The sequence below is a fragment of the Sapajus apella genome, unplaced genomic scaffold (genome assembly GCF_009761245.1).
Source record: "Sapajus apella isolate SASKATOON/1434 unplaced genomic scaffold, GSC_monkey_1.0 scaffold89, whole genome shotgun sequence".
Classification (NCBI taxonomy): domain Eukaryota; kingdom Metazoa; phylum Chordata; class Mammalia; order Primates; family Cebidae; genus Sapajus; species Sapajus apella.
The window spans coordinates 2,590,119-2,617,376 of NW_022437029.1; the positions used below are offsets into that span (position 1 = coordinate 2,590,119).

The 27,258-nt window shown below is 38.2% G+C and overlaps 2 protein-coding genes and 2 long non-coding RNA genes across 10 annotated transcripts in view; 1 reads left to right on the plus strand and 3 right to left on the minus strand.

The window, feature by feature from the left end:
• Nucleotides 1–230: 230 nt before the first annotated feature.
• LOC116534770 lies at nucleotides 231–4,105 on the minus strand. Its single transcript, XR_004261867.1, has 2 exons — nucleotides 3,302–4,105; nucleotides 231–651 (listed from the first exon to the last, which is right to left on the minus strand). It is a non-coding gene; the product is annotated as an uncharacterized LOC116534770 (long non-coding RNA).
• Nucleotides 4,106–4,517: 412 nt separating this feature from the next.
• Nucleotides 4,518–20,785, minus strand: MITD1 (microtubule interacting and trafficking domain containing 1). Of its 2 annotated transcripts, XM_032255425.1 has the most exons (8): nucleotides 20,492–20,625; nucleotides 9,693–9,834; nucleotides 8,844–8,945; nucleotides 6,755–6,891; nucleotides 6,590–6,676; nucleotides 5,785–5,900; nucleotides 4,805–4,865; nucleotides 4,518–4,725 (listed from the first exon to the last, which is right to left on the minus strand). In XM_032255425.1, the coding sequence occupies exons 3-8, from the start codon at nucleotides 8,890–8,892 to the stop codon at nucleotides 4,630–4,632; spliced, it is 546 nt and encodes a 181-aa protein (XP_032111316.1). In that variant the 5' UTR covers nucleotides 8,893–8,945; nucleotides 9,693–9,834; nucleotides 20,492–20,625; the 3' UTR covers nucleotides 4,518–4,629. The 2 variants fall into 2 exon arrangements, with proteins under 2 accessions (XP_032111316.1, XP_032111315.1); XM_032255424.1 differs by lacking the exon at nucleotides 9,693–9,834 and having other exon boundaries at nucleotides 20,492–20,785.
• LOC116534769 lies at nucleotides 12,463–15,028 on the minus strand. The gene is made up of 2 exons (XR_004261866.1): nucleotides 14,612–15,028; nucleotides 12,463–14,311 (listed from the first exon to the last, which is right to left on the minus strand). It is a non-coding gene; the product is annotated as an uncharacterized LOC116534769 (long non-coding RNA).
• MRPL30 (mitochondrial ribosomal protein L30) overlaps nucleotides 20,717–27,258 on the plus strand; it is a 12,557-nt gene continuing 6,015 nt past the window's right edge. The window contains exons 1-3 of one of the 6 annotated variants that reach the window (XM_032255431.1): nucleotides 20,717–20,803; nucleotides 24,290–24,367; nucleotides 25,719–25,799. In XM_032255431.1, coding sequence (XP_032111322.1) covers nucleotides 24,317–24,367; nucleotides 25,719–25,799 — 132 coding nt within the window. In that variant the 5' untranslated portion in view covers nucleotides 20,717–20,803; nucleotides 24,290–24,316. Of the gene's footprint in view, nucleotides 20,958–21,595; nucleotides 21,717–24,289; nucleotides 24,368–25,718; nucleotides 25,800–27,258 lie in introns of those variants that run through there. The other 5 variants (XM_032255430.1, XM_032255432.1, XM_032255428.1 and 2 more) reach the window with 5 other exon arrangements.

Here is a 27,258-nt window from a genome sequence, read left to right on the forward strand (position 1 = left end):
AGAGTTGAGGCCTTCAGAAATGATCCCCTCTACCCACTGTGACCCCCGTCCTCCCCTTTCCCTTCCCCTTCTATTCTTTCAAGACAGGGTCTTACCCTTACCCAGGCGGGAGTGCAGTGGCATGCTCATAGCTCACTACAGCCTTGAACTCCTGGGCTCAAGTGATCCTCTTGCTTCAGGTTCTGGAGTAGCTGGAACTACAGGTGCTCAACACCATGCCCTGCTCCCTCTTTTTTTATGAGTTATTTCTTTTAATATATCTCAGTTCCAGGCCCCTTCCTTTTTTTATTTTTAGGAAGAGCAGGCATGGACACAGGGTTTTGCTTACCACTGATTATCTCAGAGTGGGGGTGGGGTATGTGATTTTACTTTTCAAGTTGTTCTTGGGACAAACATGATTGGCAGTTTAGCAGGTTTAATGGGCAGTTCCTTTTGTTATCTAGAAGCAATATTAAATACCAAGTAAACACAGCTTTGAAGAGATTTGTCATGAGCATATTGCACTTGTTGGCACATGTGAAAATTATTTTCTGAGAAAGGTCAAAAATCTTCATATGATGTGCTTTACTGCAGTAATATCATTTGTTTCTCCAGAGAGGATATCATCAGGTGAAGGGTTTTAAGGGCTTCGAGTTCCAGATTTCTGAATGTCTGCATATGGGGGGAGAGAGGAGTCAAAATGGTGGGTGGGTGGGTGTGTGTGTGTGTATACACACACATACATATATATATATGTAATGGCTCATATATATATAATTTTATTTTTTGAGACAGAGTCTCACTCTGTCGCCTAGGTTGGAGTGCAGAAATGTGATCTCAGCTCATTGCAACCTCTGCCTTCCGGGTTCAAGTAATCTTCCCACCTCAGCCTCCTAAGCAGCTAGGACTACAGGCCTGCACCACCATGCCCGGCTAATTTTTATATTTTGAGTAAAGATGGGTTTTACTATGTTGGTCAGGCTGTTCTTGAACTCCTGACCTCAGGTGATCTGCCTGCCTCAGCTTCCCAAAGTGCTAGGATTACAGGTGTGAGCCACTGCACCCAGCCTTTATGCCTAGATTTCTTATTTGAGATTGGATGGATGGGAGTATACATGGGGAGTAGGAGAATATATAAAAAAGTTCGATTGGGGTGTATTATATTTGAAATGTTTGTGTGCTTCTGAGATGTCATATAGGCAGTTGAATAAGAACTCCAAGGAGAAGTCTTGGCTTAATTTGTAAATCTGAGGGCTGATAGCATATAAAAAGTATTTGAAGTCAAGAGAATAAATAATTTTGGACTTTTATAATGTAAAGTTTAAATTTTAAACTAAATATTCTGCATGAGTCCCCTTATATGTTTGGGGACTTCTCTACCTTATAAGACCTGGTAGGAGGTAGAGCCTATTTCCTTCCATGGAAACAAAAGATTACTATACTCTTTCCTGGCCTTGCTTGAAGCACAAGTGTGGGCACATGACTTACTCTGCCAATCAGATGCACCTGCTCCATACTTTGAATGAGACACTAGTGATGCAGAAAATCTGGAATGATAAGAACCCTTCTCTGGAAGTAGCGACAGGAGCCTGAATTTCTGGGGTAACAAAGGCAATGAGGCTGGCAGTGGTAGTGTCTGTGCCAGTGATGTCAGTGATGTAGGCTGCTGCATCCAGCCCTTGCATCAGTGTCAGCAGGGGTGTCATCTGATCCATTCTGGGTAGTGATTCTAGATGTGATTTTTCACTGCAAAGCCTCTGTGTCTCAGTCTATACCTCAACTACCTACTATTCTTAAAATAAATCCCTTTTTTACTTATATCATCAGGTAGGAGCAGTTTTTGTTGCTTTTTACTAGGAACACTTACTGTGTAATCACTTAGGGAAAGAGTGTGAATTAAAAAGAAAAAAAAAAAGAGGTTACTATCTAATACCTAGCTTGGGAGAACTTCAGTATTTAAAAGGTAAGAAGAATGGAGGAAGAAAGTATGTTTCATGAAAGTCAAGAATTCAAGAAGGGAGTAGCCAACTGGGTCAAGTGCTTCTGAAACATCACATAATACAAAAGATTAAAAATGCCCATTGGATATGATGGTATAGAGATCAGCATTGACCTTAGCAAAAATGATTTCAGTGGAGTGATTGGGGCAGTAGCCAGACTGAAGTGAGTTAAAGTGAATAGTTGGTAAGGAAATTAAAAAAAAAAAACTACATACAGAGAGTATACTTTCAAGAAGTTTGTTCATGAAGAATGAAAAAATAGGGTGGCATCTGGCTCAAGATGTATACTGATTGATGTAGTACATCAGGAGAGATTGCTCTAAGGACCAAGCCCCTGTGGGAGGCTAAACGAGGTCAGGTCAAGGTCACTGCCAAAAATGTGGCCATCATCCTTATATATTAGGAATACTGACTCTTTCTAATTTTACAATTTGATCTCTTATTTTTTTTTAACTTAGTTTAGGGTTCCCATCACTCAAGTTTTATATATTTACATGATCAAGTCTTTTGCTCTTTCCTTAATGATTCTGGGGCTTTCTGTTATACTCAGTTCATTAAGTGGGATTTTAATATATATATATATTACATTAATTAGCTCTGTAATACATTTAGAATTATTTCTTTATATGTCAACATCATTATAGAAAAACTTCTGTATGTGGAGTGAGATTGAGGCCTTAATGTATTTTTTCCAACCATTTAATATCTCCACTAATTTGAAATGTCACCTTTATTATATATTAAATATCCATTCATACACATTTACTTTCTCTCTTTCAAATGTGTTTCTGGATTCTTTTATTCTATCCCACTGATTTGTTTGCCCATGCCTATGCCCACACATTTTTAAGAAAATTATTATAGCTGTGTCTTTACAGCTGGTCAAGCAAGTCTCCTAGTGTTAGTGTCTTTTGTCATTTAATTTATAAATTAAGTTACAGAGAACTGACATTATGCCTTCCCATTCAGAAATATAATTTATCTTTCTAGTTACCCTAATTTTCTTTTATATCCTTCCATAAAGCTTATAGTTGTTCATATAGTTCTTATACATTTCTTGATATATTTAAACTGCACCTGGTAGGCTTCTGGTGCTCTAATTAGATCTGGGGATAGAACTCCAAATATCTAGAATGGATAGCATGTCTGTAGACTCTTTTCTTTAAATATCACTGTCTTAGCCAGGACTTTAATAGGAGTTGGATAAAAGTTAATTACATGGGGTTGTGGATTGCTAATTCTCCATAGTAACAGATTCATATGCTTTAGATCAGAATTGTTATTTCAACATGAAGGTAAAGAGACCTAACACTTGTTCTCACCTTAATTAACAGCTACTCCATTTCCATGTGGCATTGGGCACCAGGCAAGATGAGCTAAGATACTTCACAGAAAGGAACTTTGGATCAGGTCAACACTTGTTCAAGTGTTTTCCTGAGACCCTGAATTTCCATATGATAAAGCTTAGCAAGAATCTAAAACTTTTCAGATTCAGTATTATCAGCACCTAAACCTGAAAACATAAAAAACAAAATCAGGAACTGTTCTGGAAGCCCTTCCTGTCCTTTTATGCCAGCTCTATCTTGTACCTACTAGCTGTCCCACAAAAGCAAAACAGTGTCCAAGGCTTGCACAAGACCACTCTGTCCAACCTTATTCCCGTGGTCTCTATCTTTGGTCCTCCACACTGTTTAACTCTGTTGAATAGTCCTCAGATGTGACATTTATATGTGCACTCTCCAATACTGAACACTGGTAGCTTTTTCTTTAAGCTGTGGACTGCCCACTATCTCTAGCATACATCCCCTCTTCCAGCTTGTCTCCATGGAATCTAATCTGTCTCCAGCCACACAACTGGCATCTGGATGAAAAGCTTACCCAGAACAGTTGATTCTCCACCGCAGGGCTTTACAAATGTGCCAGCCAAAGTGGATAAGCTGCAAAATACATTTAGATAATTGAATGGGTTGATTTGCCTTTATGGAGGTCAATTGCAAGATAGTAAATGTTTACTAAAGACAATTATCTTAGACGTAACAAAATTAACATTTTATTTTTTTCCTGTTTATTAGACCCCAAGCCCATCTGGGTTTTTTTTGTTTGTTTTTTTCCTTTTTCTTTTTTGAGACAGGGTCTGGCTCTATCACCCAGGCTAGAGTGTAGGCTCAGCTCGCTGCAGCCTCAACCTCCTAAGTTCAAGTGATCCTTCCGCCTCAGCCTTCCAAGTAGCTGGGACGCAGTTTGATTTTTTTTTTTTGCAGAAACAGGTTGCCCAGGCTCCATTTGTCTCTTTAAAAGCACCCTAATACATGGTATCTTTCCCTCCTGGACTCAAAACTCCCACAAAGTTAAGAACTAATTTATCTTCCTAATAGTTGCTCATAATTTATTGACATGATCCCACAGCCAAATAACAGAAAAGCTGGTAAAATGTTTAAATTAGCTGTATTACTTGAAAGAAACATTGTAAATCTACTCAGTAGTGTATTTACAAAAATATTTAGGATTGTTCCCACAACTGAACAATGGATCTATAGATTAGTAAAAATATAAAAGTTTATTGTTAAATTCATACATTATAAAGTGATCTGTTAAAAAAAAATCCAATATTCACTTAAAGTAGAAATAATATAAATTAGGCTACTGCCCATCATATATTTTTTGTATGCTTCTTATGAAAAATGTCCACCGTTGTTTCATGACATGGTCTTAAATCAAAATCACAATATCCAAGAGAAAAACGACTCTAAGAAGAGAAGAAAAGAGTATCATTAAAAATAATACAAAAACAGTGCTACACATTTACTCATAAGATTAAATCCTACCTGTGGTTTCTTAAAATAATCAAGTCCCCTTCCAATCTTAATCATCCATCCATTGTTGAACCTGTTGAAATTAGTATATAGCATTATATTCAAGACATTTAAGTCAGACTTAATAAAGCTGCAGTGTATTAACTGTCAGCAAAATTCCCCCTAACAAAGTAAACCACTTCCACCAGTGGCATGAATTGAATCAAACCTGGGGTTCATTATGAGCTGTGTTCACAATGAAAACGGTCATAGAAACAATCAGTTGATTTAATTATTTGATAGTTTAACAATTAAAATTTAATCTTGAATTACAGCTTGTTGACAAAACTTTTTCATGTTCTGCTAACAAGTGGTGGCAAACGTGGTGTTTCAAGAGTTCCCCTACCTAGAGATGGGGAATGTGCAGGAGGAGCTCTGGACCCTGACCTCTGCTATAGCAGCTGCATTTTCATCTGTTTTGCATATTTAGTTTGTGATTTTTTTTATTAAAACTGAGTTCCCTTGCTATAAACATATAACCACTCTGTTAAACAAAAGGAAGACATCACTAAAATAACTGCATATACTGTTTTTTTATAGACTCAGCAAATTGTCATGCCTACTAGAATATTTAATAACCTATAAAATGTAAAACCACATTAAGTAAATATTAAGTTCACTAAAAAATAAATTATCCTAATATCATAACACTATATATACAATTGAGTAGACAGAAAACTATTCACTTTCTACATGACACAGAACATGTAAATAGTATTCCATTAGGAAATATTAAACTCACACACAAAACACTTGGCTTAGTTTTGGACAAAGTAAGCCAACTGTTTTTTTCTTCTCAAAAGTGAAAAATTACTAAATTGAGTTTTATTTAAATTTTAAATATTTATAAATAAATATTAAATATTTATATGAAATTATATAAAACATTAAGAGACATTTTAAAAGTATATATCAAAGACTGAATAAAAATTAAAACATTATTGTAGACTAACCTAATTTCTCGGTCATGTATTGAAGAAGAGTATTGTACTTCCAACAGCACTCCATGACTCCTGAGTGACTCTTCTATTTCTTTCAGGCCCCTACTTTGCTGCACTTGCTCACTGCCCTGTTAATAGCAAAATTACAATTATCTGCCTCAGTTATTATTGATATCTTAAATTATCCCCAAGCTATACAATGAATATCATAGGTGGATTAAGATGGAAATGTTCTATACTAGTTTCAATCTCAATTATCTCAAAGAAGCAACCAATGTGAGATAGTTTAAAGAACAACTGTTTTTATCAAGATAATTGTTTTTTTTTTTCCTAATGTGAATGTAACTCCATCCTGTCTCCTTAAATGTAGTTTAGAATAGTTTGTCATCCAGGTGGAGTGGGCTTCTTTGGAAATCAATCACAGAAATCATTATTTAGAAGCATTACTATTTTAAGTCAAAACCAAGATAGAGATGCCCACTACCATATCATGCTACCATCCCTCAGATAAAATAATTGGTAAAGAAACAAAATTATCCATAGTGCAGACAGTGCAACTGCCTCCTAGAACACCCAAGAGACTAAACTAACAAACTATTTGAATAAGAGCATTTAGCAAAGTGGCCAAATACAAAATCAGCATCCTAAAATCAATAACATTTTTTTTCATGACATGCTATGCATACTGTTAGATAATAAATTAATTCCCAAGGAAATAAATCTGGCTTAATCACTGCATCTGTGTTTTCCTTGACTGGACTACATCTTGTAAGTGAATAAAGTTATTAAGAAAGAGTAAGTGCTTTCAGATACCTACTTCATCCAGAGAGGTGAGCAGGTGAATAGTTTTTACTTTACATGGTCTCTTAATAAGCATCTCACAAAATCGAAGAAAGTTATACAGCTAAAAGACATTAGAATGGATTATTACTAACAGTACATTGAAATGAATATTTCATTACATTTTAGTATATTCACATACCTGATGAGTATGTCTAATATAAGGATCTTCTATCCAAACTTCTGTAACTGTCTCATTAAGGTATTCGCGAAAAAGTGACTCATAACTGAAACCTGTTGCATTCTCTTCTATTTTAATTTGCTTGTGATATTTTCCATCTATAAAACACAAGCTTCAACAATAAAACCAGTGACCATTTTTTACACATTTTGTATTTTATATATAGTGATTAATCAGCATCAGATACATACTAATTTTTAAATTTATTCACTGAGCAAATATTTATTGAATGCCTACTAAATATCATACACATTGCAGGATGTTACACATTCAAAGGTATTTAAGGCAAACCACTCCATTAGTGATTTCTGCCTTCACAGAGGCTAGGCAATGGGGAAAATCCAATGAGGTTTCCTAGAACAGGTCCTTGAGCCAGATCCTATAGACCAGGCAGTTAGCTGAAGGGAGTAGTGTATGCATAAGGGTATCCAATAACTTCCTGTCACCATGGGTAGCACCACATGCTATATAACTCAGTAGCAATCTAGCCCTTCTCTTCAGACTTGTTTTTTTATGTCTTGCAATCTAATTACTGAAGTGAATATTAAACATGAATGCAGGGCCGGGAGCAATGGCTCACGCCTGTAATCCCACCATTTTTGGAGGCCTAGGTGGGTAGATCATTTGAGGTCAGGAGTTTGAGTCCAGCAACATGGTGAAACCCCACCTCTACTAAAAATACAAAAATTAGTTGGGCATGTTGCCGAGCACCTGTAGTCTCAGCTACTTGGGAGGCTGAGGCAAGAGAATCACTTGAACCTGAGAGGTGGAGGTTCCAGTGAGCTAAGATTGCGCCACTGCACTCCAGCCTGGGTGACAGAGGAGACTCTGCCTAAAAAAAAAAAAAAAAAAGAAAAAAACATGAATACAGTATAATATGGAGCTCTGAAGTCTTTCTTGGCACATGTAGAGTTTCAAACAGAAATTTATAGTACTTCTTAATAACCCAAGTTGAAGACTGGGATGTCACAGGATCAGTGGGACAGATCTATTGCTTTTGTTAATTCAAAATAAATACTGAATAAGTTATCAGAAACCTTTAAGGTTTTAAAAAAAATATGACCCCTAATGGTAGTCCCTAAATTATATGGTATCCCCTAAATTATACTACACACACACTTCTGTTCCAAATAGTTCCACAGAGATAATGTTGGCAACAATGCCTTATTTTTTAAGCCAAGCTAGCCACACAGAGGCTAATTTAATTCCATGTATTCAAACCACAATGCTAATGGTACTATATTTCATCAATGTTTTGGAGTAAAATTTCATTCTAGATTTCAAATTGGAGTGAAGGAAACATAATGTTATTCCCACAGAACAAAGGAGCTCAGTGGCGGTCCCCAGGGTATGTATTGATAGAGAATAGTGGGAAGAGATGGGGAAAGGGGTGCAGAAAGTAGAGAGAAGAACAGCTGGGGCCTGGGGGCACTGGCTTTTGAGGGCAGCAGTACCTTTGGCCATAGGCAAGCAGCAGTAGTGTGCACTCAGGTAAGAGTGGAAATGGCCATTTACAGACATTTGTAAACTGGATGCTTAGGAGCAGGGAACTAATAATCAATAGGGAACAATACCTACCTCACCTCTAATCGTTAGGAATACTTAACTCCTGAGGTGTTTTGATTCACAACAAAATCTGAGAGAAATCCTAAGAGTTTCTTTAGCTTCTTTCATGATTTTGTTCATTTCATAAAGGGAAATATAAATAAAATACACAATTTACATTCAGTATTCCTCTGTAGTATTTCTTAACATAGGGTACACATAAGCATCATAGGGATCTGTGAACTGCTTAAAAATGGCATGTAACATTCTGCAGTATGCATAGCTTTCATCAGATGTTCAAAGGGGTTCTGACATCCCTGCTCCCAACTAAAAAAAAAAAAAAAGATTAAAAACAACTCCTGTATGGGAGTGGAAAGGCAGAGTAAATCCTGTAAGCTCCCAGGGACGACTGGTCCAGACCACACAGAGCTCCAAAGGGCAGGAGCCAGAAAACACGGACAGTCACTGCAGTTTACGGACATGTTTTCTAAAACAGCCTCTTTACCCTCTTTTTCTTGGTCCAAGTACTTCTTTATGTTTTCCGCTCTGTCCATGTATTTGGAAATTCTTTCTCTGAGATTACATCTCTTAGTATTATCTTTGGTACCTAAAAGTTAAAAATATATTATCAGTTATCAAAACAGTTTTTCTGTTTAATTCAGGCATTATTTTCAGTGTCTCAAGTTTTCTACAAATTGCCTATCCTTTAGTATGGTTTGCCAGTCAAATACACACAATAAGTTCAAATTTGTCTTGAACATACAAGACCTTCATTTTTACACTAAGCATGTGATGTAGCTTAGTTTAGGAGTGGGAACTCCTGACACTGTGTCTCATCTCTGGGACACCAAATCTGGTGGGATGAAAGTGGCTTATTACATGTCAAGTTCATGTCTGAGCACTATTTTATCCTAATTACCCACAAGTTTGAAGCTTTAGCATAAATAAAAGATAGCAAATATTTATCTTCCACAAAACCAGCTTTTCTTCCAGACCTCCCCATTATGGTTAATGCACAGTCATTTTTCCAGCTACCCCAAGTGTTATTTTTGAATACACATGATCATAAAGTTTTACCCCAACGACTCCTCCTTCCAAATCAGTCACCAAATCACTTCTTGTTCCTTCCCTTCCTTCCTTTTGACATTGCTTATATTTTCCATAATAATTTCATTTTAATCTCTCATTTTAAAAAGCATTTTCAGTTAATGTTATATTTACAGAAAAGTTGCAAAAATGGCACAGATAACCTCCTTCACCTAGATTCCCCTAATGTTAACATATTACAAACATACTATAAGTATCAGAGCTAGGAAATTAACACTGATACAATACTATGAACTCATCTACAAACCTTATCTGAATTTCACCAATTTTCCCATTAATGAAAGTTTGTTTTCTGGTCCAGGATCTCACATTGCATTTAGTTATGTCTCCTTAGTCTCCTCCAAGCTGTGATAGTTCCTTAATCTTTCTCTGCCGTCTATGACCTTGACCTTTAAGTATAATATTGGTCAGTTATTTTTGTAAAATGTCTCTCATTTTGGATGGTCTGATGTTTTCTCATGATTAGACTTGGTTTATGCATTTTTGGTAAGAAAATCACAGAAGTGATGTGTCTTGCTCAGTGGGTGCATGATGCTGATATGTCTTACTACTGATGACATTAACTTTGACCACTTGGTAAAGGTGTAGTTCAGATTTCTCCACTGTAAAATCACTATTTTCTTTTTTGTAATTTGTAAGTACCTTATGAAAAGATATCATGCTTCTCATTACTCTTTCTCGCACTAATTTTAACATCTATTGATGGTCCTTGCCTGCAACAACTATGACTGTGATGTTTGCAAAATGGTGGTTTTCTATTTCCATAATTCCTTCTCAATCTGTTTATTCAATTAAAGAGTATGGGCTCATGAATATTTATTTTATTCTATGAGTCATAATCCAATACTATATTTTCCTGCTCAAATTGTATCAGCTTCAGCTTTGATATCTCCTTCATGTTGGTTCCTCTGTCCTTCTGTCAAGCTCCCATCGATATTGAATATGTCCTTACATTTTGATGTAAGATTTTTTTGTTTTTGTTTTGTTTTGTTGAGACAGGGTCAGGCTCTGTCGCCCAGGATGGAGTGCAGCAGCGTGATCTCAGCTCACTGCAACCTCTGCCTTCCAAGCACAAGGAATCCTCCCACCCCAGCCTCCCAAGTAGCTGAGACTACAGGCACGCACTACCATGCCTGGCTAATTTTTGTATTTCTTTTCTATTTCCTGTAGAGACAGAGTATCATCATGTTGCCCAGGCTGGTCTCAAACTCCTGGGCTCAGGCAATCCACCTGCCTTGGCCTCCCAAAGTGCTGGGATTGCATGCATGAGCCACCATGCACAGCCACAAGATGTTTTAAACCAAACTTGTCCAACCCTTGCATGCGGCCCAGGACAGCTTTGAACAAGGCCCAACACAAATTCGTAAACTCTATGAAAACATTATGAGGGGCGTGTGTGTGAGCTCATCAGCTGTCATTTGTGTTAGTGTATTTTATATGTAGCCCACAACAATTCTTTTTCCAATGTGGCCCAGGGAAGCCGAAAGATTTCTTAAAACTCATCTTGTTTATTTTTTCCCCCAACCCTGAAATACACTTTTCCAAGCAGCCTCAGTCACGTTTATTGAAGAGTGGTATTGAGAAACCAAAATCTGAGTGCCAGGCGTGTTCATTTCTACTGGGGAAGTCCCACCACTACTCCTAGACCCTCTCAGTCAATACAGCTAGGAAGTATATGTAGGCTTACTCATACATACATCTATATTTGTTTCTATCCATCTGTATAAATATTAAAAACCATAAGTTCGGCTGGGCGCAGTGGCTCAAGCCTGTAATCCCAGCACTTTGGGAGGCCGAAGCGGGTGGATCACGAGGTCAAGAGATCGAGACCATCCTGGTCAACATGGTGAAACCCCGTCTCTACTAAAAATACAAAAAATTAGCTGGGCATGGTGGCGTGTGCCTGTAATCCCAGCTACTCAGGAGGCTGAGGCAGGAGAGTTGCCTGAACCCAGGAGGCGGAGGTTGCGGTGAGCCGAGATCGCGCCATTGCACTCCAGCCTGGGTAACATGAGTGAAACTCCGTCTCAAAAAAAAAAAAAAAAAAAAAAAAAACCATAAGTTCATGCTGATAACTTTGATTCCACAGAGCTCATTCTAGCTTTCCCTAATGCCTCTCCTGCCCAAATAAAAGCAAAACACAACCTTTCCTCAGCCTTGCTAGGCTTTAAACTATGTAGTAGTCTTAGTCATTGTCCTTATCAGCTGGCAATGTCTCACACATAGACCCATCCTTCAATCATTATGCCACATTTTCTCAGGCTTGGAACCTTACAGCCATCTTTGACTCCCATTAACCTTAGTCCAGTATCTAATCATATGCCAGTGCCCCCTTCTTATCTTAATATTGGTATCATCTCTCTGGTTCAATCAGGCCTTTATCACATCTCATCTTTTTTTTTTTAAAGGTTTTATGTAATTTCAATTGGCACATGATAGTTATACATATTAAGGGGGTACAATGTGGTATTTTGATACATGTAAACATTGTGTAATGATCAAATCAGGGTAATTAGCATGTCTATTGTCTCAAATATTTACTGTTTCTTTGTGGTAAGAACATTGAAAATCATTCTAGCTATGTTGAAACATACAACATATTATTAAATATAGTCACCCTATTGTGTAATAGGACACCAGAATTTATTCCTATTTAACTGTAATTTTTTTTTTTTTTAGAGAGAGAGAGACAGGGTTTCACCATGTTAGCCAGGCTGGTCTCAAACTCCTGACCTCAAGTAATTTGCCCACTTCAGCCTCCCAAAGTACTGGGATTACAGGTGTGAACCACTGCACCTGGCCTCTAACTGTAATTTTATACCCTTTGACCAACCTCTCCCCATTCCTCTTAACTTCACAGCTTCTGGTAACCATTATTCTACTCTCTACTTCTATGATACCAACATTTTCAGATTCCACATATGAGTGAGATCATGTGGTATTTGTCTTTCTGTGTCTGGTTTGTTTCACTTAACAGTTTCCTACAAGTTCGTCCATATCTCAAATTACAGGATTTCATTTTATATGGCTGAACAGTATTCCACTATGTATATGTACCACATTTTCTTTATCCATTCATCTGCTGATGGACACTTGGGTTGATTCCATATCTTGGCTGTTATGAATAGTGCTGTAGTAAACATGGGAGTACAAATATCTCCTTGACGTAATGATTTCATTTCCTTTGGATATATACCTAGTAATGGGATTGATGGTCGTTCTCTTTTTAGTGTTTTGAGGAATCTCCATACATTTTCTATATTGGCTATACTCACCTCTTATTTTGATCCCAGCAGGAGCTCCTTAATTGATCTGCTTTACTTCAGTCTCTACAGGTTAATGTCTATTTTACATCCTTGCCATATTCAGTCCTTTCTTCAAGAAATACTTATTGACAACTAACAACATGCCAGGCATTGTTCTAAGTGCTGTAGATACAGCAGTTAATAAAACAGACATAATTCTCCTCTATTGTTCAAGTAGGAAGAAAGAGAACAATAAAAATAAATTGGTGAAACATGTATATTAGGCTGAAATAAGTGCTATTAAATAAAGTCATGAAAGACGACAGGGAGCACTGGGATAGGGTTATAATTGTATACTGGAGATCAGGAGGCTTCACAAAGAAGGTGATATTTGTGTAAAGGCCTGAAGTAGAAGAGAGAGTATGTCATGCAAATATTTGTGAGAAAGAGCATATTCCTGAAAGAGACCAGTCCTAAAATGCAACTCCAATTATGTTACTCCTTTGTAAAAACCTTAAATGGTTTCTCCTTACCTGGGAAATGAGTTAAAATCTCCTGGTAGTCAAGGCCATCCACGATGTGACCCAAGCCCTTATCTACCTTTAAACTTTTACCTCTCATTCTTCCTCTTCAGACGCATGCTCAATCAAACTTAACTACTTATTTGGTAAGGACAGGCAGAATTTGAAGACTCTTAGATGAATTTCTGACTTCTGAAATTCTTTTTCCTCCAAAGCCCCAATCAAACTCCACCTCTACCTTTCCACCCTCACATGACCTTTAACTGTTTAAATCCTCATTGCACTTACCTATAGATATCTCTCTCCTGGCACTTATGTATTAGCGCTATTTGCATTTTGGGTCTTAACCCATCTATGTCATGTCACTGTCTCTGTAACCTCTACGGGATCAGTGAAGCACACTGGAGCAGAACTGTGATTCTCCTGCTTGAGATTCCTAGAGCAGCCAAAACTTGAGCAGTGTTCTGCCTGACCAACCCAATATACCATCTCTCTTTGGGGATTCGGTATACCAGTCATTGAGGCCTTGGGCTCCAACTAAGACTCTACCACCTGCTCCAACTGTGACTCTACCACCTCCTAGTGACAGAACTTGAAAGCTTACAATACTTTTTATGCTGTAAAATGAGAATACCATCAACTCCTACTTGATAGGGCAATTGGTACGGATGAAACAAGATCATGCTTTTAATGTTCTCTGCAGTGCCTGGCACTCAGCACTGAAATGTGATAGCTACGCTTATTGCTGTTGTCATCATTATCGTCAAATAATGCCTCAGGCAACGTTTATACTACTGACTAAAGCACCAAACCATGAAGGACTCCCTCTGCTGCCTCAAAGCTTCTGTAACACTTTAATTATAACAAGCTTAAACTAGAAAGCACAGAGGAAGCGATCTTAGTCCAGACCAGGAGTGCCAGGGCGTCTTATCAATTTAATACATAAATACTGAGTATCTACTGTGAGCCAAGATTGTACTGGATGTTAAGGATATTTGGGTATTTCTCAACATTGAATAACTACATATTAGGAAAAGTCTCACTGTCCCCTCCACAACCCTGCACATTTTTCACAACAAACTTCATCCATTAAAGAAAAACTTTTCAGGGCCGGGCGCAGTGGCTCAAGCCTGTAATCCCAGCACTTTGGGAGGCTGAAGCGGGTGGATCACGAGGTCAAGAGATCGAAACCATCCTGGTCAACCCCGTCTCTATTAAAAATACAAAAAATTAGCTGGGCATGGTGGTGCGTGCCTGTAATCCCAGCTACTCAGGAGGCTGAGGCAGGAGAATTGCCTGAACCCAGGAGGCGGAGGTTGCGGTGAGCCGAGATCGCGCCATTGCACTCCAGCCTGGGTAACATGAGTGAAACTCTGTCTCAAAAAAAAAAAAAGAAAAACTTTTCTTCTTCTATTGCTATATTTTACTTTGGCTTGCTTTAAATGCAAATATTTAAACAGAAAATTAAAAATAATCATATAATAAAAATCCCTATTACCCATCACCTAGATTTTTTAAATTAGCATTTTTGCTCAATTTGCTTCAGTTTAAAAAATTTTTTGCTTAAGGAAAATTAACTACAGACATAATGGCATCTCTTTCCAAAACACTTTGGTCTGCATCTCTAAAAATTAAAGATAGTTTTTGAAAAAAAAAAAACCACATTGCCTAAAAAATGACATTGATCTGTTAAAGATCTAAAAGAGCCAAGAAGGCCGAATAGGAACAGCTCTGGAGTGCAGTTCCCAGCAAGAATGCAGAGGCTGCCACAGGTGATCCCCATGCAAGCAGGGTGTGGAGTGAACCTCCAGCAATCCTACAGGAGAGGGGCCTGACTGTTAGAAGGAAAACTAAAAAAGTGAAAGAAATAACTTCATCATGAACAAAAAGAACGTCCACTCAGAGACCCCATCCGAAAGTCACCAACTACAAAGACCACAGGTAGATGAATCCACAAAGATGGGAAGAAACCAGCGCAAAAAGGATGAAAACAACCAAAACCAGAATGCCTCTCCTCCTCCAACGGACCACAGCTCCTCACCAACAAGGGAACAAGGCTGGATGGAGAATGAGTCTGATGAACTGACAGAAACAGGCTTCAGAAAGTGGGTAATAACAAACTTCTCTGAGCTAATAGAACATGTCCTATTGTAATGCAAAAAAATTAAGAACCTTGAAAAAAGGTTCTAACCCAATGCAAAGAAACTAAGAACTTTGAAAAAAGATTTGACAAAACGCTAACGAGAATAAACAGCCTAGAGAAGAATATAAATGAATTGATGGAGCTGAAAAACACAACATGAAAACTTCACAAAGCATACACAAGTTTCAATAGCCGAATCAACCAAGCATAAGAAAGGATATCAGAGATTGAAGATCAACTCAATGAAATAAAACCAGAAGGCAAGATTAGAGAAAAAAGAGTAAAAAGAAATGAACAAAGCTTCCAAGAAACATGGGATTATGTGAAAAGACCTAATCTACATTTGATAGGTGTACTTGAATGTGACGGAGAGAATGAATCCAAGCTGGAAAATACTCTTCAGGATATTAACCAGGAGAACTTCCCCAACCTAGCAAGGCAGGCCAATATTCAAGTCCAGGAAATACAGAGAACACCACAGAGATATTCCTCAAGAAGAGCAACCCCAAGGCACATAATTGTCAGATATACCAGGGTTGAAATGAAGGAAAAAAATCCTAAGGGCAGCCAGACAGAAAGGTCGGGTTACCCACAAAGGGAAGCCAGCCCATCAGACTCACAGCAGATGTCTCAGTAGAAACCCTGCAAGCCAGAAGAGAGTGGGGGCCAATATTCAACATCCTTAAAGAAAAGAACTTTCAACCTAGAATTTCATATCCAGCCAAACTAAGCTTTTCATAAGTGAAGGAGAAATAAATCCTTTACAAACAAGCTATTGCTCAGAGAGTTCATCACCACCAGGCCTGCCTTACAAGAGCTCCTGAAAGAAGCACTAAACATGGAAAGGAAAAACCAGTACCAGCCACTCCAAAAACATACCAAATGGTAAACAGCATCAACACAATGAAGAAACTGCATCAACTAACAGGCAAAAGAACCAGCTGGCATCAAAACGGCAGGATCAAATTCACACGTAACAATATTAACCTTAAATGTAAATGGGCTGAATGCCCCAATCAAAAGACACACACTGGCAAATTAGATAAAAAGTCAAAACCCATCAGTGTGCTGTATCCAGGAAACCCATCTCACATGCAAGGATAGACTAAAAATAAAGGGATGGAGGAAGATTTACCAAGCAAATGGAGAGCAAAAAAAGAGCAGGAATTGCAATCCTAGTCTCTGATAAAATAGACTTTAAACCAACAAAGATCAAAAGAGACACAGAAGGGCATTACATAATGGTAAAAGGATCAATGCAACAAGAAGAGCTAATGATCCTAAATATAAATGCACCCAATACAGGAGCACCCAGATACATAAGCAAGTTCTTAACGACCTACAAAGAGACTTAGACTCCCACACAATAATAGTGGGAGACTTTAACGCTCCACTGTCAATATTAGACAGATCAAGGAGATAGAAAATTAACAAGGGTATCCGGGACTTGAACTCAGATCTGGACCAAGCAGATTTAATAGACATTTACAGAACTCTCCACCCTAACTCCATAGAATACATATTCTTCTCAGTACCACATTACACGTACTCTAAAACTGACCACATAATTGGAAGTAAATCACTCCTCAGCAAATGCAAAAGAACAGAAATCATAACAAACAGTCTCTCAGACCAGAGTGCAATTAAATTAGAACTCCATATTAAGAAACTAACTCAGAACCGCACAACTTCATGAAAACTGAACAACTGGCTCTTGAATGTTGACTGGATAAACAATAAAATGAAGGCAGATATAAAGACGTTCTTCGAAACCAACAAGAATCTATGGGACACATTTAAAGCAGTGTCTAGAGGAAAATTTATAGCAATAAATGCCGACATGAGAAGAAAGGAAAGATCTAAAATTGACACCCTATAATCAAAATTGAAAGAGCTAGAGGAGCAAGATCAAAAAAACTCAAAACCTAGCAGAAGACAAGAAATAAGTAAGATCAGAGCAGAACTGAAGGAGAGAGAGACACAAAAAAACCCTTCAAAAAATCAATAAATCCAGGAGCTGGTTTTTCAAAAAGATCAACAAAATAGACAGACCACTAGCCAGATTAATAAAAAAGAAAAGAGAGAAGAATCAAATAGACACAATAAAAAATGATAAAGGGGATATCACCACCAATTCCACAGAAATACAAACTACCCTCAGAGATTACTACAAACAACTCTATGCACATAAACCATTAAACCTGAAAGAAATGGATAAATTCCTGGACACTTGCACCCTCCCAAGTCTAAACCAGGAAGAAGTCGAAACCCTGAATGGACCAATAACAAGGGCTGATGTTGAGGCAGCAATTAATAGCCTACCAACCAAAAAAAACCCAGGGCCAGACAGGTTCACAGCCGAATTCTACCAGACATACAAAGAGGAGCTGGTACCATTCCTTCTGAAACTATTCCAAACAATCCAAAAAGAGGGAATCCTTCCCAAATCATTTTATGAGACCAACATCATCCTGACACCAAAACCCGGCAGAGACTCAGTAAGAAAAGAAAACTTCAGGCCAATATCCATGATGAACATAGATGTAAAAATCTTCAATAACATACTGGCAAACCGATTGGAACAGAACATCAAAAAGCTTATCCACCATGATCAAGTAGCCTTCATCCGGGGATGCAAGGCTGGTTCAACATACGCAAGTCTATAAACACAATTTACCACATAAACAGAATCAAAGACAAAAAACACATGATTATCTCAGTGGATACAGAAAAGGCCTTCAACAAAATTCAACAGCACTTTATGCTAAAAACTCTAAAAAAACTAAGTATCGATGGAACATATCTCAAAATATTAAAAGCTATTTACAACAAACCCACAGCCAATATCATACTGAATGGGCAAAAACTGGAAGCATTCCCTTTGAAATCTGGCACTAGAAAAGGATGCCCCCCACTCACCACTCCTATTCAATATAGTAATCAGGCAAGAAAAAGAAATAAAGGGTATTCAATTAAGAAAGGAGGAAGTCAAATTTTCTCTATTTGCAGATGAAATGACTGTATATTTAGAAGACCCCATCTTCTCAGCCCAAAATCTGAAACTGATAAGCAACTTCAGCAAAGTCTCAGGATACAAAATCAATGTGCAGAAATCACAAGCATTCCTATACACCAATAACAGACTTAAAGAGATCCAAAACAAGAACAAACTGCCATTCACAATTGCTACAAAGAGAATAAAATACCTAGGAATACAACTAACCAAGGATGTAAAGGACCTCTTCAAGGAGAACCGCAAACCACTGCTCAAGGAAATAAGAGAGGACACAAACAGATGGAGAAACATTCCATGCTCATGGTTATGAAGAATCAATATTGTGAAAATGGACATACTGCCCAAAGTAATTTATAGATTCATTGCTATCCCCAACAAGCTACCTATGACTCACTTCGCAGAACTGGAAAAAGCCATGTTAAACTTCATATGAAACCAAAAGAGAGCCTGCATAACCAAGTCAGTTCTAAGCAAAAAGAACAGAGCTGGAGGCATCATGCTACCTGACTTCAAACTATACTACAAGGCTACAGTAATCAAAACAGCATGGTACTGGTACCAAAACAGAGATATAGACCAATGGAACAGAACAGAGGCCATGGAAGCAACACCACACATCTACAACCAACTGGTCTTTGACAAACCTGACAAAAGCAAGCAAATGGGGAAAGGATTCCCTGTTTAATAAATGGTGCTGGGAAAACTGGCTAGCAATGTGCAGAAAGGAGAAACTGGACCCCTTCCTGACACCTTACGCTAAAACTAACTCCAGATGGATTAAAGACTTAAACATAAGACCTAACACCATAAAAACCCTAGAAAATAATCTAGGCAAAACCATTCAGGACATAGGCATAAGCAAGGACTTCATGATAAAAAAACCAAAAGCATTGTAACAAAAGCCAAAATAGGCAAATGGGGTCTAATTAAACTCCTGAGCTTCTGCACAGCAAAAGAAACAATCATTAGAATGAAGTGGCAACCAATAGAATGGGAAAAAATTTTTGCAATCTACCCACCTGAAAAAGGGCTGATATCCAGAATCTACGAGGAACTAAAACACATTTAAAAAAAAAAAAAAAAAAAAAACCCCATTCAAAAGTGGGCGAAGGATATGAACAGACATTTTTCAAAAGAAGACATACATGAGGCCAAAAAACACATGAAAAAATGCTCATCATCACTGATCATTAGAGACATGCAAATAAAAACCACATTGAGATATCATCTCTTGCCAGTTAAAATGGCATCATTAAAAAATCTGGAGACAACATGCTGGAGAGGATGTGGAGAAATAGGAACACTTTTACACTCTTGGTGGGAGTGTAAATTAGTTCAACCATTGTCCAAGACAGTGTGGCGATTCCTCAAGGATCTAGATATAGAATTACCATTTGACCCAGCAATCCCATTACTAGGTATATATCCAAAGGATTATAAATTGTTCCATTATAAAGACACATGCACACATATGTTCATTGCGGCACTGTTTACAATAGCAAAGACCTGGAACCAACCCAAATGCCCATTGACTATAGACTGGACAGGGAAAATGTGGCACATATACACCATGGAATACTACACAGCCATAAAGAATGATGAGTTCATGTCCTTTGTAGGGACATGGATGAATCTGGAAACCATCATTCTCAGCAAACTGACACAAGAACAGAAAATCAAACACTGCATGTCCTCACTCATAGGTAGGTGTTGAACAATGAGAACACATGGACACAGGGAGGGGGAGCATCACACACTGGGGTCTGTTGGGGAGACTCGAGGAGGGACAGTGGGGCGGGTAGGGAGTTGGGGAGGGATAACATGGGGAGAAATGCCAGAGATAGGTGATGGGGACGGAGGCAACAAACCACATTGCCATGTAGGTACCTATGCAACAATCCTGCATATTCTTCACATGTACCCCAGAACTTAAAGTGCAATAAAAATATACACACACACACACACACAAAGAGACCGAGTTATCCTGTAGAATATTCCACCTTCTGCATTTAACTGCTTCTTTGCGGTGTGGAAGAATTGTTTTTAACTCCTTCACTTCCCAGACACAGCAGGAACCAGCTCCTTTTCCTCAGGTCCTCCCCGCCTTGCCTCATTGCTCACCTTTCAGAACCTGCAGGAGCAGATCAATCCCCTCTTGGTAACACACCAGAGCCTGCGGATACCGCGACTCGGAATCTAGTTCTACCGCCCGCTTTAGCACAGTGACTGCAGCTGTGCTCTCCGGATCCTGCGCCATCCCAGACTTCGCCATAACTCCGGGAACTCTCCTCCTCCTCAACCCTGGCTGAAGTTGGGCGGGTCTGCTGCGCTTCCGGGAAGTGGTCATGTGACACCCATGCGCCTGCGCTCTCTTTCTAGGGTGTTTCCTGAGAGGGAGGGATTTCGCCGGAACAAAAGTGCTCTGGTTCGCAGGTCGCGCTGACTGCAACGGCAGGCTTTGGGTGTAGCACTTTGTAGTTCTTCCTCTGCTCTGCTTCCCTTTGGTGGAAAACTTCAGGGATGAACGTTTAGTAGGTGCTGGTGAGTGGGGAATGAGTGGCCGAAAGTACTGCATTCTTAGCCAAGTGTATATATCCAGGAACCCTCTGCAGACCTAATTGATTTTCCCTATTGCGTTCTGAGTTGGCAGGTTACGGCGACCTTAATGGATCTGCGGCTGATCCCGTCACATTGGCTCCCGAAAGGCCATTGGTCTGCATTATGCTGTTTTCCAATTCGCAGAATCCAGGGCCACGCGGCTTGTTGTGCCTAGACTCTTGGAGCTCAAGGACTGAGCCGCCGAGGCCGGGCAGCTTGGGAAAGGGAACCCAAGCAGCATTTTTCTGTGCTTCTGCTTCATAACTTAGGGTTGCCATTGGGAATTAGGATTACTTTTCCTTTTTAAATGAAGACAGAAAATTGCCTTTATTTTTGTATTGCTTCATTTTATAATGCAAACATTCCAGAGTTGGCAGTTAGAATATTTTCCATTTTATTAAAAACTGATTTGTTACCATTTTTATGGAGACCTACCGAAAGCTGTTTGTTCTGCCCTTTTGGCCAGGAGGCAGTAATGAGGACTGCCTACTACTTGTTAGGGACTAGGAGTTCAGAGAAGAGACACGCTTCCAGCCTTCAGAGATCTCTGGTATCTCTGCAATAGTGATTCTATGTTTTGCATTTCAGAAGTGTTTTTCTCCCTTTAATAATTACATACATTGTCAGTTTAGAAAAAGAAATCGCTTTTTAACATTCCTGTTGCATGCATGGTCCTTGTAAAAAGACAAAAAGAACTACCTGTTGGTGGAGGGGGAGAGGAAAAACGCCTTTTTTCATACCCCCAGGGGTGAGTTAATGTTATTCTGACGACCTTCCAGAGTTTTTCTGTGAATACACACATTCGCAGATATTAAAAAAAAAAAAATAGAAATGGGATCATACTTCTCATGTGATGCCTGATATTTTCCTATTTTTACAGTAGGAGACAGGATAATTGTTTCAGGGTCCAAGAGTCAGGTGCCTAATTAATAATAACTTTTACTTTATTAAAACGTATTCCTGGAGTCAAACGTGGTGACACACACCTAGCTCTAATTACTGGGAAAATTGAGGATTACTTAAGGCTAAGAGTTCAATAGCAGGAATATAGCGAGACTGTCTCTAAAAACTTGTAACTTTTGATTGTCACACCTTCTAAAGTCTGTAAATATTTAAACTTCTGTTATTCTGCAAAAATATATTATGTGGCGACTATAGGGTAGACACCGCTTTATGTAGATGCTTGGGATACTTCTGTGAATATAACAGACCAAAAACAACAGGATCTAAAAACACTTGTCCTATGGAATTAGCATGGTATTGAATGGACATGCACGAAACAACAAACCTAACAGATAATTAAGTTAGGTTAGAAGATAAACACAATAGAAAGAAAAGTAAGGTGGAATTAGGATTGTAGACAGTTAGGGTGTGGGTGAAAATGTTAAACGAAGTGACCTGGGTAAACCTCATTGAAAAGGTGAAATTCGAGCCAGATTACAGATCTGGCTTTGGGTGTGCTCATTGCTACTAACTGCTATTGCTTTACATCCTCTCAGCTGACAGAGCTAGCCCATGTATACATGCATATCTATAATTATTTCTATACCCCTCAATATCTATATTAAGCTAAACATGAGTTCTAATGCCAATCTAGTATATAAGGATCACTGTAGCCTTTCCCTTTTGCTTATGTGTAACCTCCCACTTCAACAGAGAATCCTGGCTCTCTGGAAGATTTTTGAGCAGAATGACATGATCTAAGACTTAATAAGATGATTTATTGCTGATATACAAAAGAGATATTAGGGGAATTGGGATAAAAGCAGAAGTCCAGTTAGGATTTTGTTGAGACCTAAGTGATAAAAAAGATTTTTTAGAGTGTGAAGCTAAATAAGTTGGATTAATACATAATGCTAACCTTGAGAGGAGGAAGTATGGTAAAATAATATAGCATTAGATAGGTTCAGTTGCTGAGGAATGTTTCTGAGTTCTGGCTCTTTACAGGAGACATCTTGCATTGATTCTCAGAGTTCCCTTTGCTTTTCCACATCACAGGAAAGACTTGCAGAACTTGAATGAGCTAGAATCTGCGGGACACTGAATTACAACACTTAACCTATTTTAATGTGTTAGAGCAGAAGTCTCCAAACCCCTACGCCTCACACCCAGACCACTTGGTGGCGCATTAGGAACCAGGTGGTACAGCAGCCAGCAAGCTGAGGTTGAGTGAGCATGACCACCTGAGCTCCGCCTCTTGTCAGAGCAGTGCAGCTTTAGATTCTCTCATAGGAACATGAATGCTATTGTGTACTGGACATGCAAAGGATCTAGGTTGCATGCTGCTTATGAGAATCTAATGCCTGATGATCTGAGGTGGAACAGTTTCATCCTGAATCCTTCCCCACCACCCCTCCCTATTCATGGAAAAATTGTCTTCCACAAAACTGGTCCATTGCCAAAAAGGTTGGGGACTGCAGTGTTAACAGTATTCTTATTAGCTTTGTAATAATTTAATAATAAAGTTGCCATTTATTGAGGGCTTCCCACATGCCAGGTACTGTTTTAGGTGCTTTGTAGAATAACTCAGTTGCAAGACAGGTATTTTCTTTTCTGAGGGAAAAGTTGTAACACAAATTAATTAACCTGTCGGAGAGATACTTGTAGTTCATGAACTTAATCTTTCTGCTTTCAGTATAAGTCAGTATAGAAGGCTATAGTTTTTTCATGTATAATTAAATAAATACGGCCTTTTTAGGTCTTAGATGCAATGCATGTGCATTGAGAATAGTTTAAAAAAAGACAAATAAGCAAAAACGTTCTATTTTTTAACAGAAACATGTTATGATTTAGTGAAAATGCACTTGCCTAGGAATTAGGAGAATGGGGTTCTAGACTGCTTACTCTATTGATAACTGGATGCTCTTAGATAAATTATTGAACTTTCTGGAATTCATGATCCTCATTCATAAAGTAAGAGCATGGGCAGTCAGTTCCAATTATAGGAGTTGGGATTTCTTCAGTCCTTTCTAGGTTTTTAATTTTCTGTGATTCTATGACAAAGCATTCTTTATCTGCCTTCATTGTTGAAGAAGACACTTTAAATGATAGTAAACTCTCATTTCCCAGTTTTGTGGAATCAATCCAGGTCTGACTCATTTGGTGAAAATGGGATGTGGTTAATGTTGTGTATAATTACTACCTGTGGTGGAATAAAACATTATTTCTAAATCAATTCTTGCCCTTATTAAAATAACGGCATTATTAATTTACTGTTAAACTTCAGTCACATTTACAATTAATTTGCTGCGTAGTTTTTTAATACTAGAGAAGGGGAAACCTGTTCATTTCCAAGACTGATGGGTCTGCTTCTTCTCACAGCCTCTAAAGAGAGCAATCACTACACTTATGGCTGGGATTTTGCGCTTAGTTGCTCAGAGGCCCACAGGCAGACTACAGGTAAGTATTTCTTTTCATGACTTCTTTTCTACCCCATATGAATTTTTTTCTTTGTCAGTACAAAACGTATAGGCAAGTTACGTTCTTTTGCCAGTTCCGTTTTGAAATTTTTGACATGTTGGAAGTAAATCTTGCTTATTTATTGTTTATCTGCAGTTTTATCCCTAAAGATCTAGAATCAAAAAATATCTTTTTCTGGAAAACCTGCCAATAAAAAATGGCTGTCATTGATTCCCCTTGGTCTATCTTAAAGTTTTAGGTTTTTTCCCTTCGATTATGGAAGGAATACATTTTCAATAATAAAATGTTAGAAAATTATAGAAAATCAGAAGGAAGATAAATAATCTCTAAAAGACCATCAGTGTTAGTATTTTCATGTATCTCCTTCTACACTTGCTTTTAGAAAGTGCACTGGTGCAGTCTAATCTACTCATAAGGGCCAGAGCCTAGATGCGCCTGTAGACCTGCTCCTGGCTGTAGATGACAATAATGTAAGGGGCTTTATGTATATTACCTTAACCTCAGATTAATCCTGTGAGGTCAATATTATTACTTTTTAGAGCTGAGGAAACTGACCTTCTGAGACGGTAAGTGTCTCATGTCTCACTGCTAGTAGGCAGCAGAACTCAACCCAGTGCCTCTCTTCTAGCGGTTTATGCCATCTCTGCAATGCAGGAAAGGCTGGGAGGCAATGAGGGGAATGACTGTTGCCCATTCCCAGAGCAGTATCCTGGTATGAAAGGTTGGCAGTGAATCCTTTTTCTTCAGTAACCTGACAGAAATGGGACTGGAGGAATGTAGAGCAGGAACAAGAGATGGGAACTGGGAGTGATGACATTGTTAGGACTAGAAAGGAAACTAGAAACTCATTTTGGATTTCTTTTATATTATCTTGTTAAATGTGAATTATTGCACATTATCTAGAGCAAGAGTTGATAAACTATGGCCTTTAGGCCAAATTCAGCCTGCCACCTATTTTTTTGTAAATACAATTTTATTGAAAAATAGCCACACCTGTTTGCATATTGTCTGACTGCTTTTACCCTATAATGGCCAAGCTGAGTTTTGGCAATGGAGACTACATAGCTTTAGAGCTGGGAATATTTACTATCTGGTCCTTTACAGAAAACAGTTACCAATTCATGGTCTAAAAGTCTAAATTTATATGCCTTTAGCTTTATATTATGTTAGTGCTTAGATGGGATGAATTCACTCAGTTTGGGAACTACGATATACCTTTAATAATTACAAGGTAGGTTGGAACAGATTTCTGCTACCTAAAGATTGGTGGGTATGGATTTCTGTACTAGACAGAATTCTTAAAAAACAAATGATTTATATCATATTTTAGACCGTGGCAAAAGATGTGGAGTCTCTTATTTGTACAGATTGGATTCGTCACAAATTCACCAAATCAAGAATTCCAGATAAAGTAAGAACAGAGATTTTTGTTGTTTTTAATGTTAGCATTGTTTTAAAAAAAATATGTTTTAAGTGGTACCTATTTTCATAATATTGAAAAATGTTACATTAAATTATACGTGGATGTAGGTGGTGGTACAGAGTTTAAAGCATAGTGGGATTTGTGTAAATGGTGATTATTAAAAATAAAATTGTTCTCTCACTTGTGTCACTGACCTTCACAGTAGTGAGTTTTTATTATTTATATCCATTTATTACTGCTTATGGTTTGTATATATGTGTTTGTACCTCACCATTGTCCTGAGAAAACAGTGGGTCTTCCTACTCAGGCGCTCACCATGTCAGTCTTCATTTTCACTTTCTGTATTAATCATTGCTACTTTGGATCTTTCAGCTTTTTCTGTTTGATTTATGTGTACATATTATTCTTTTAGATAATACTAAGCCCTCCATTTACTTTTTTTAAAAAAAATTTTTTAAGAGGGTCTTGCTTTGTTGCCCAGGCTGGAGTGCAGTTGTGCAATCTCGGCTCACTGCAGCCTCCATCTTCCGGGTTCAAACAATTATTGTGCCCCAGCCTCCTGAGTAGCTGGGACAACAGGCCCTTGCCACCACACCTGGCTAATTTTTATATTTTTAGTAGAGATGGGGTTTCATCATGTTGTCCAGGCTGGTCTTAAACTCCTGGTCTCAAGTGATCCACCCAGCTTGGCCTCCCAAAGTACTAGGATTACAGGCACCCAACCTATTTTTGTTTGTTTTTTAATTAATAGACTTTATTTCTTAAAGCAGTTTTAGGTTTGCAGAAACATTGATTGTGAAGTATGGAGAGTTCCTATATGCTCCTTCCTCCCAGCATACACAGTGTCCCCCACAACTGATGAACCAACAGGACACATTAACTAAACACCATAGTTTACACTAGCTTTCACTCTTCATGTTGTGAAATTCTGTAGGTTTTGGCAAATGGATAATGTCATGTATCCACTATTACAGTATTATACAGAATAGTTTCACTGCCCTAAGTATCACCTGTGCTTCACCTGTTTATCCTCCCAACTCCCAACCTCTGGCCACCACTGATCTTTTTACTATCTCTATAGTTTTACCTTTTCCAGAAATCATATGATATATAGCCCTTTCAAACTGGCTTCTTTCTCTTAGCAATATACCTCCATGTCTTTTTGTGGCTTGCTAGCTTATTTTTATTGCTCAATATCCCATTGTATGGGCATACAGTTTATTTCTGCATTCACCTATGGAAAAACATCTTGATTGCTTCTAGTTTGGGGCAGTAATGAACAAAGCTGCTATAAACATTCATGTATAGATTTTTGTGTGAAAATAAATTTCCAACTCATCAGGTAGATACCTAAGAGCACAATTGCTGGATTGTATGGTAAAGACTATGTTTAGCTTTGTAAAGCCTGAGTTTTTTGTCTATTTGTTTTGGGCACGGCCTTCCTAAT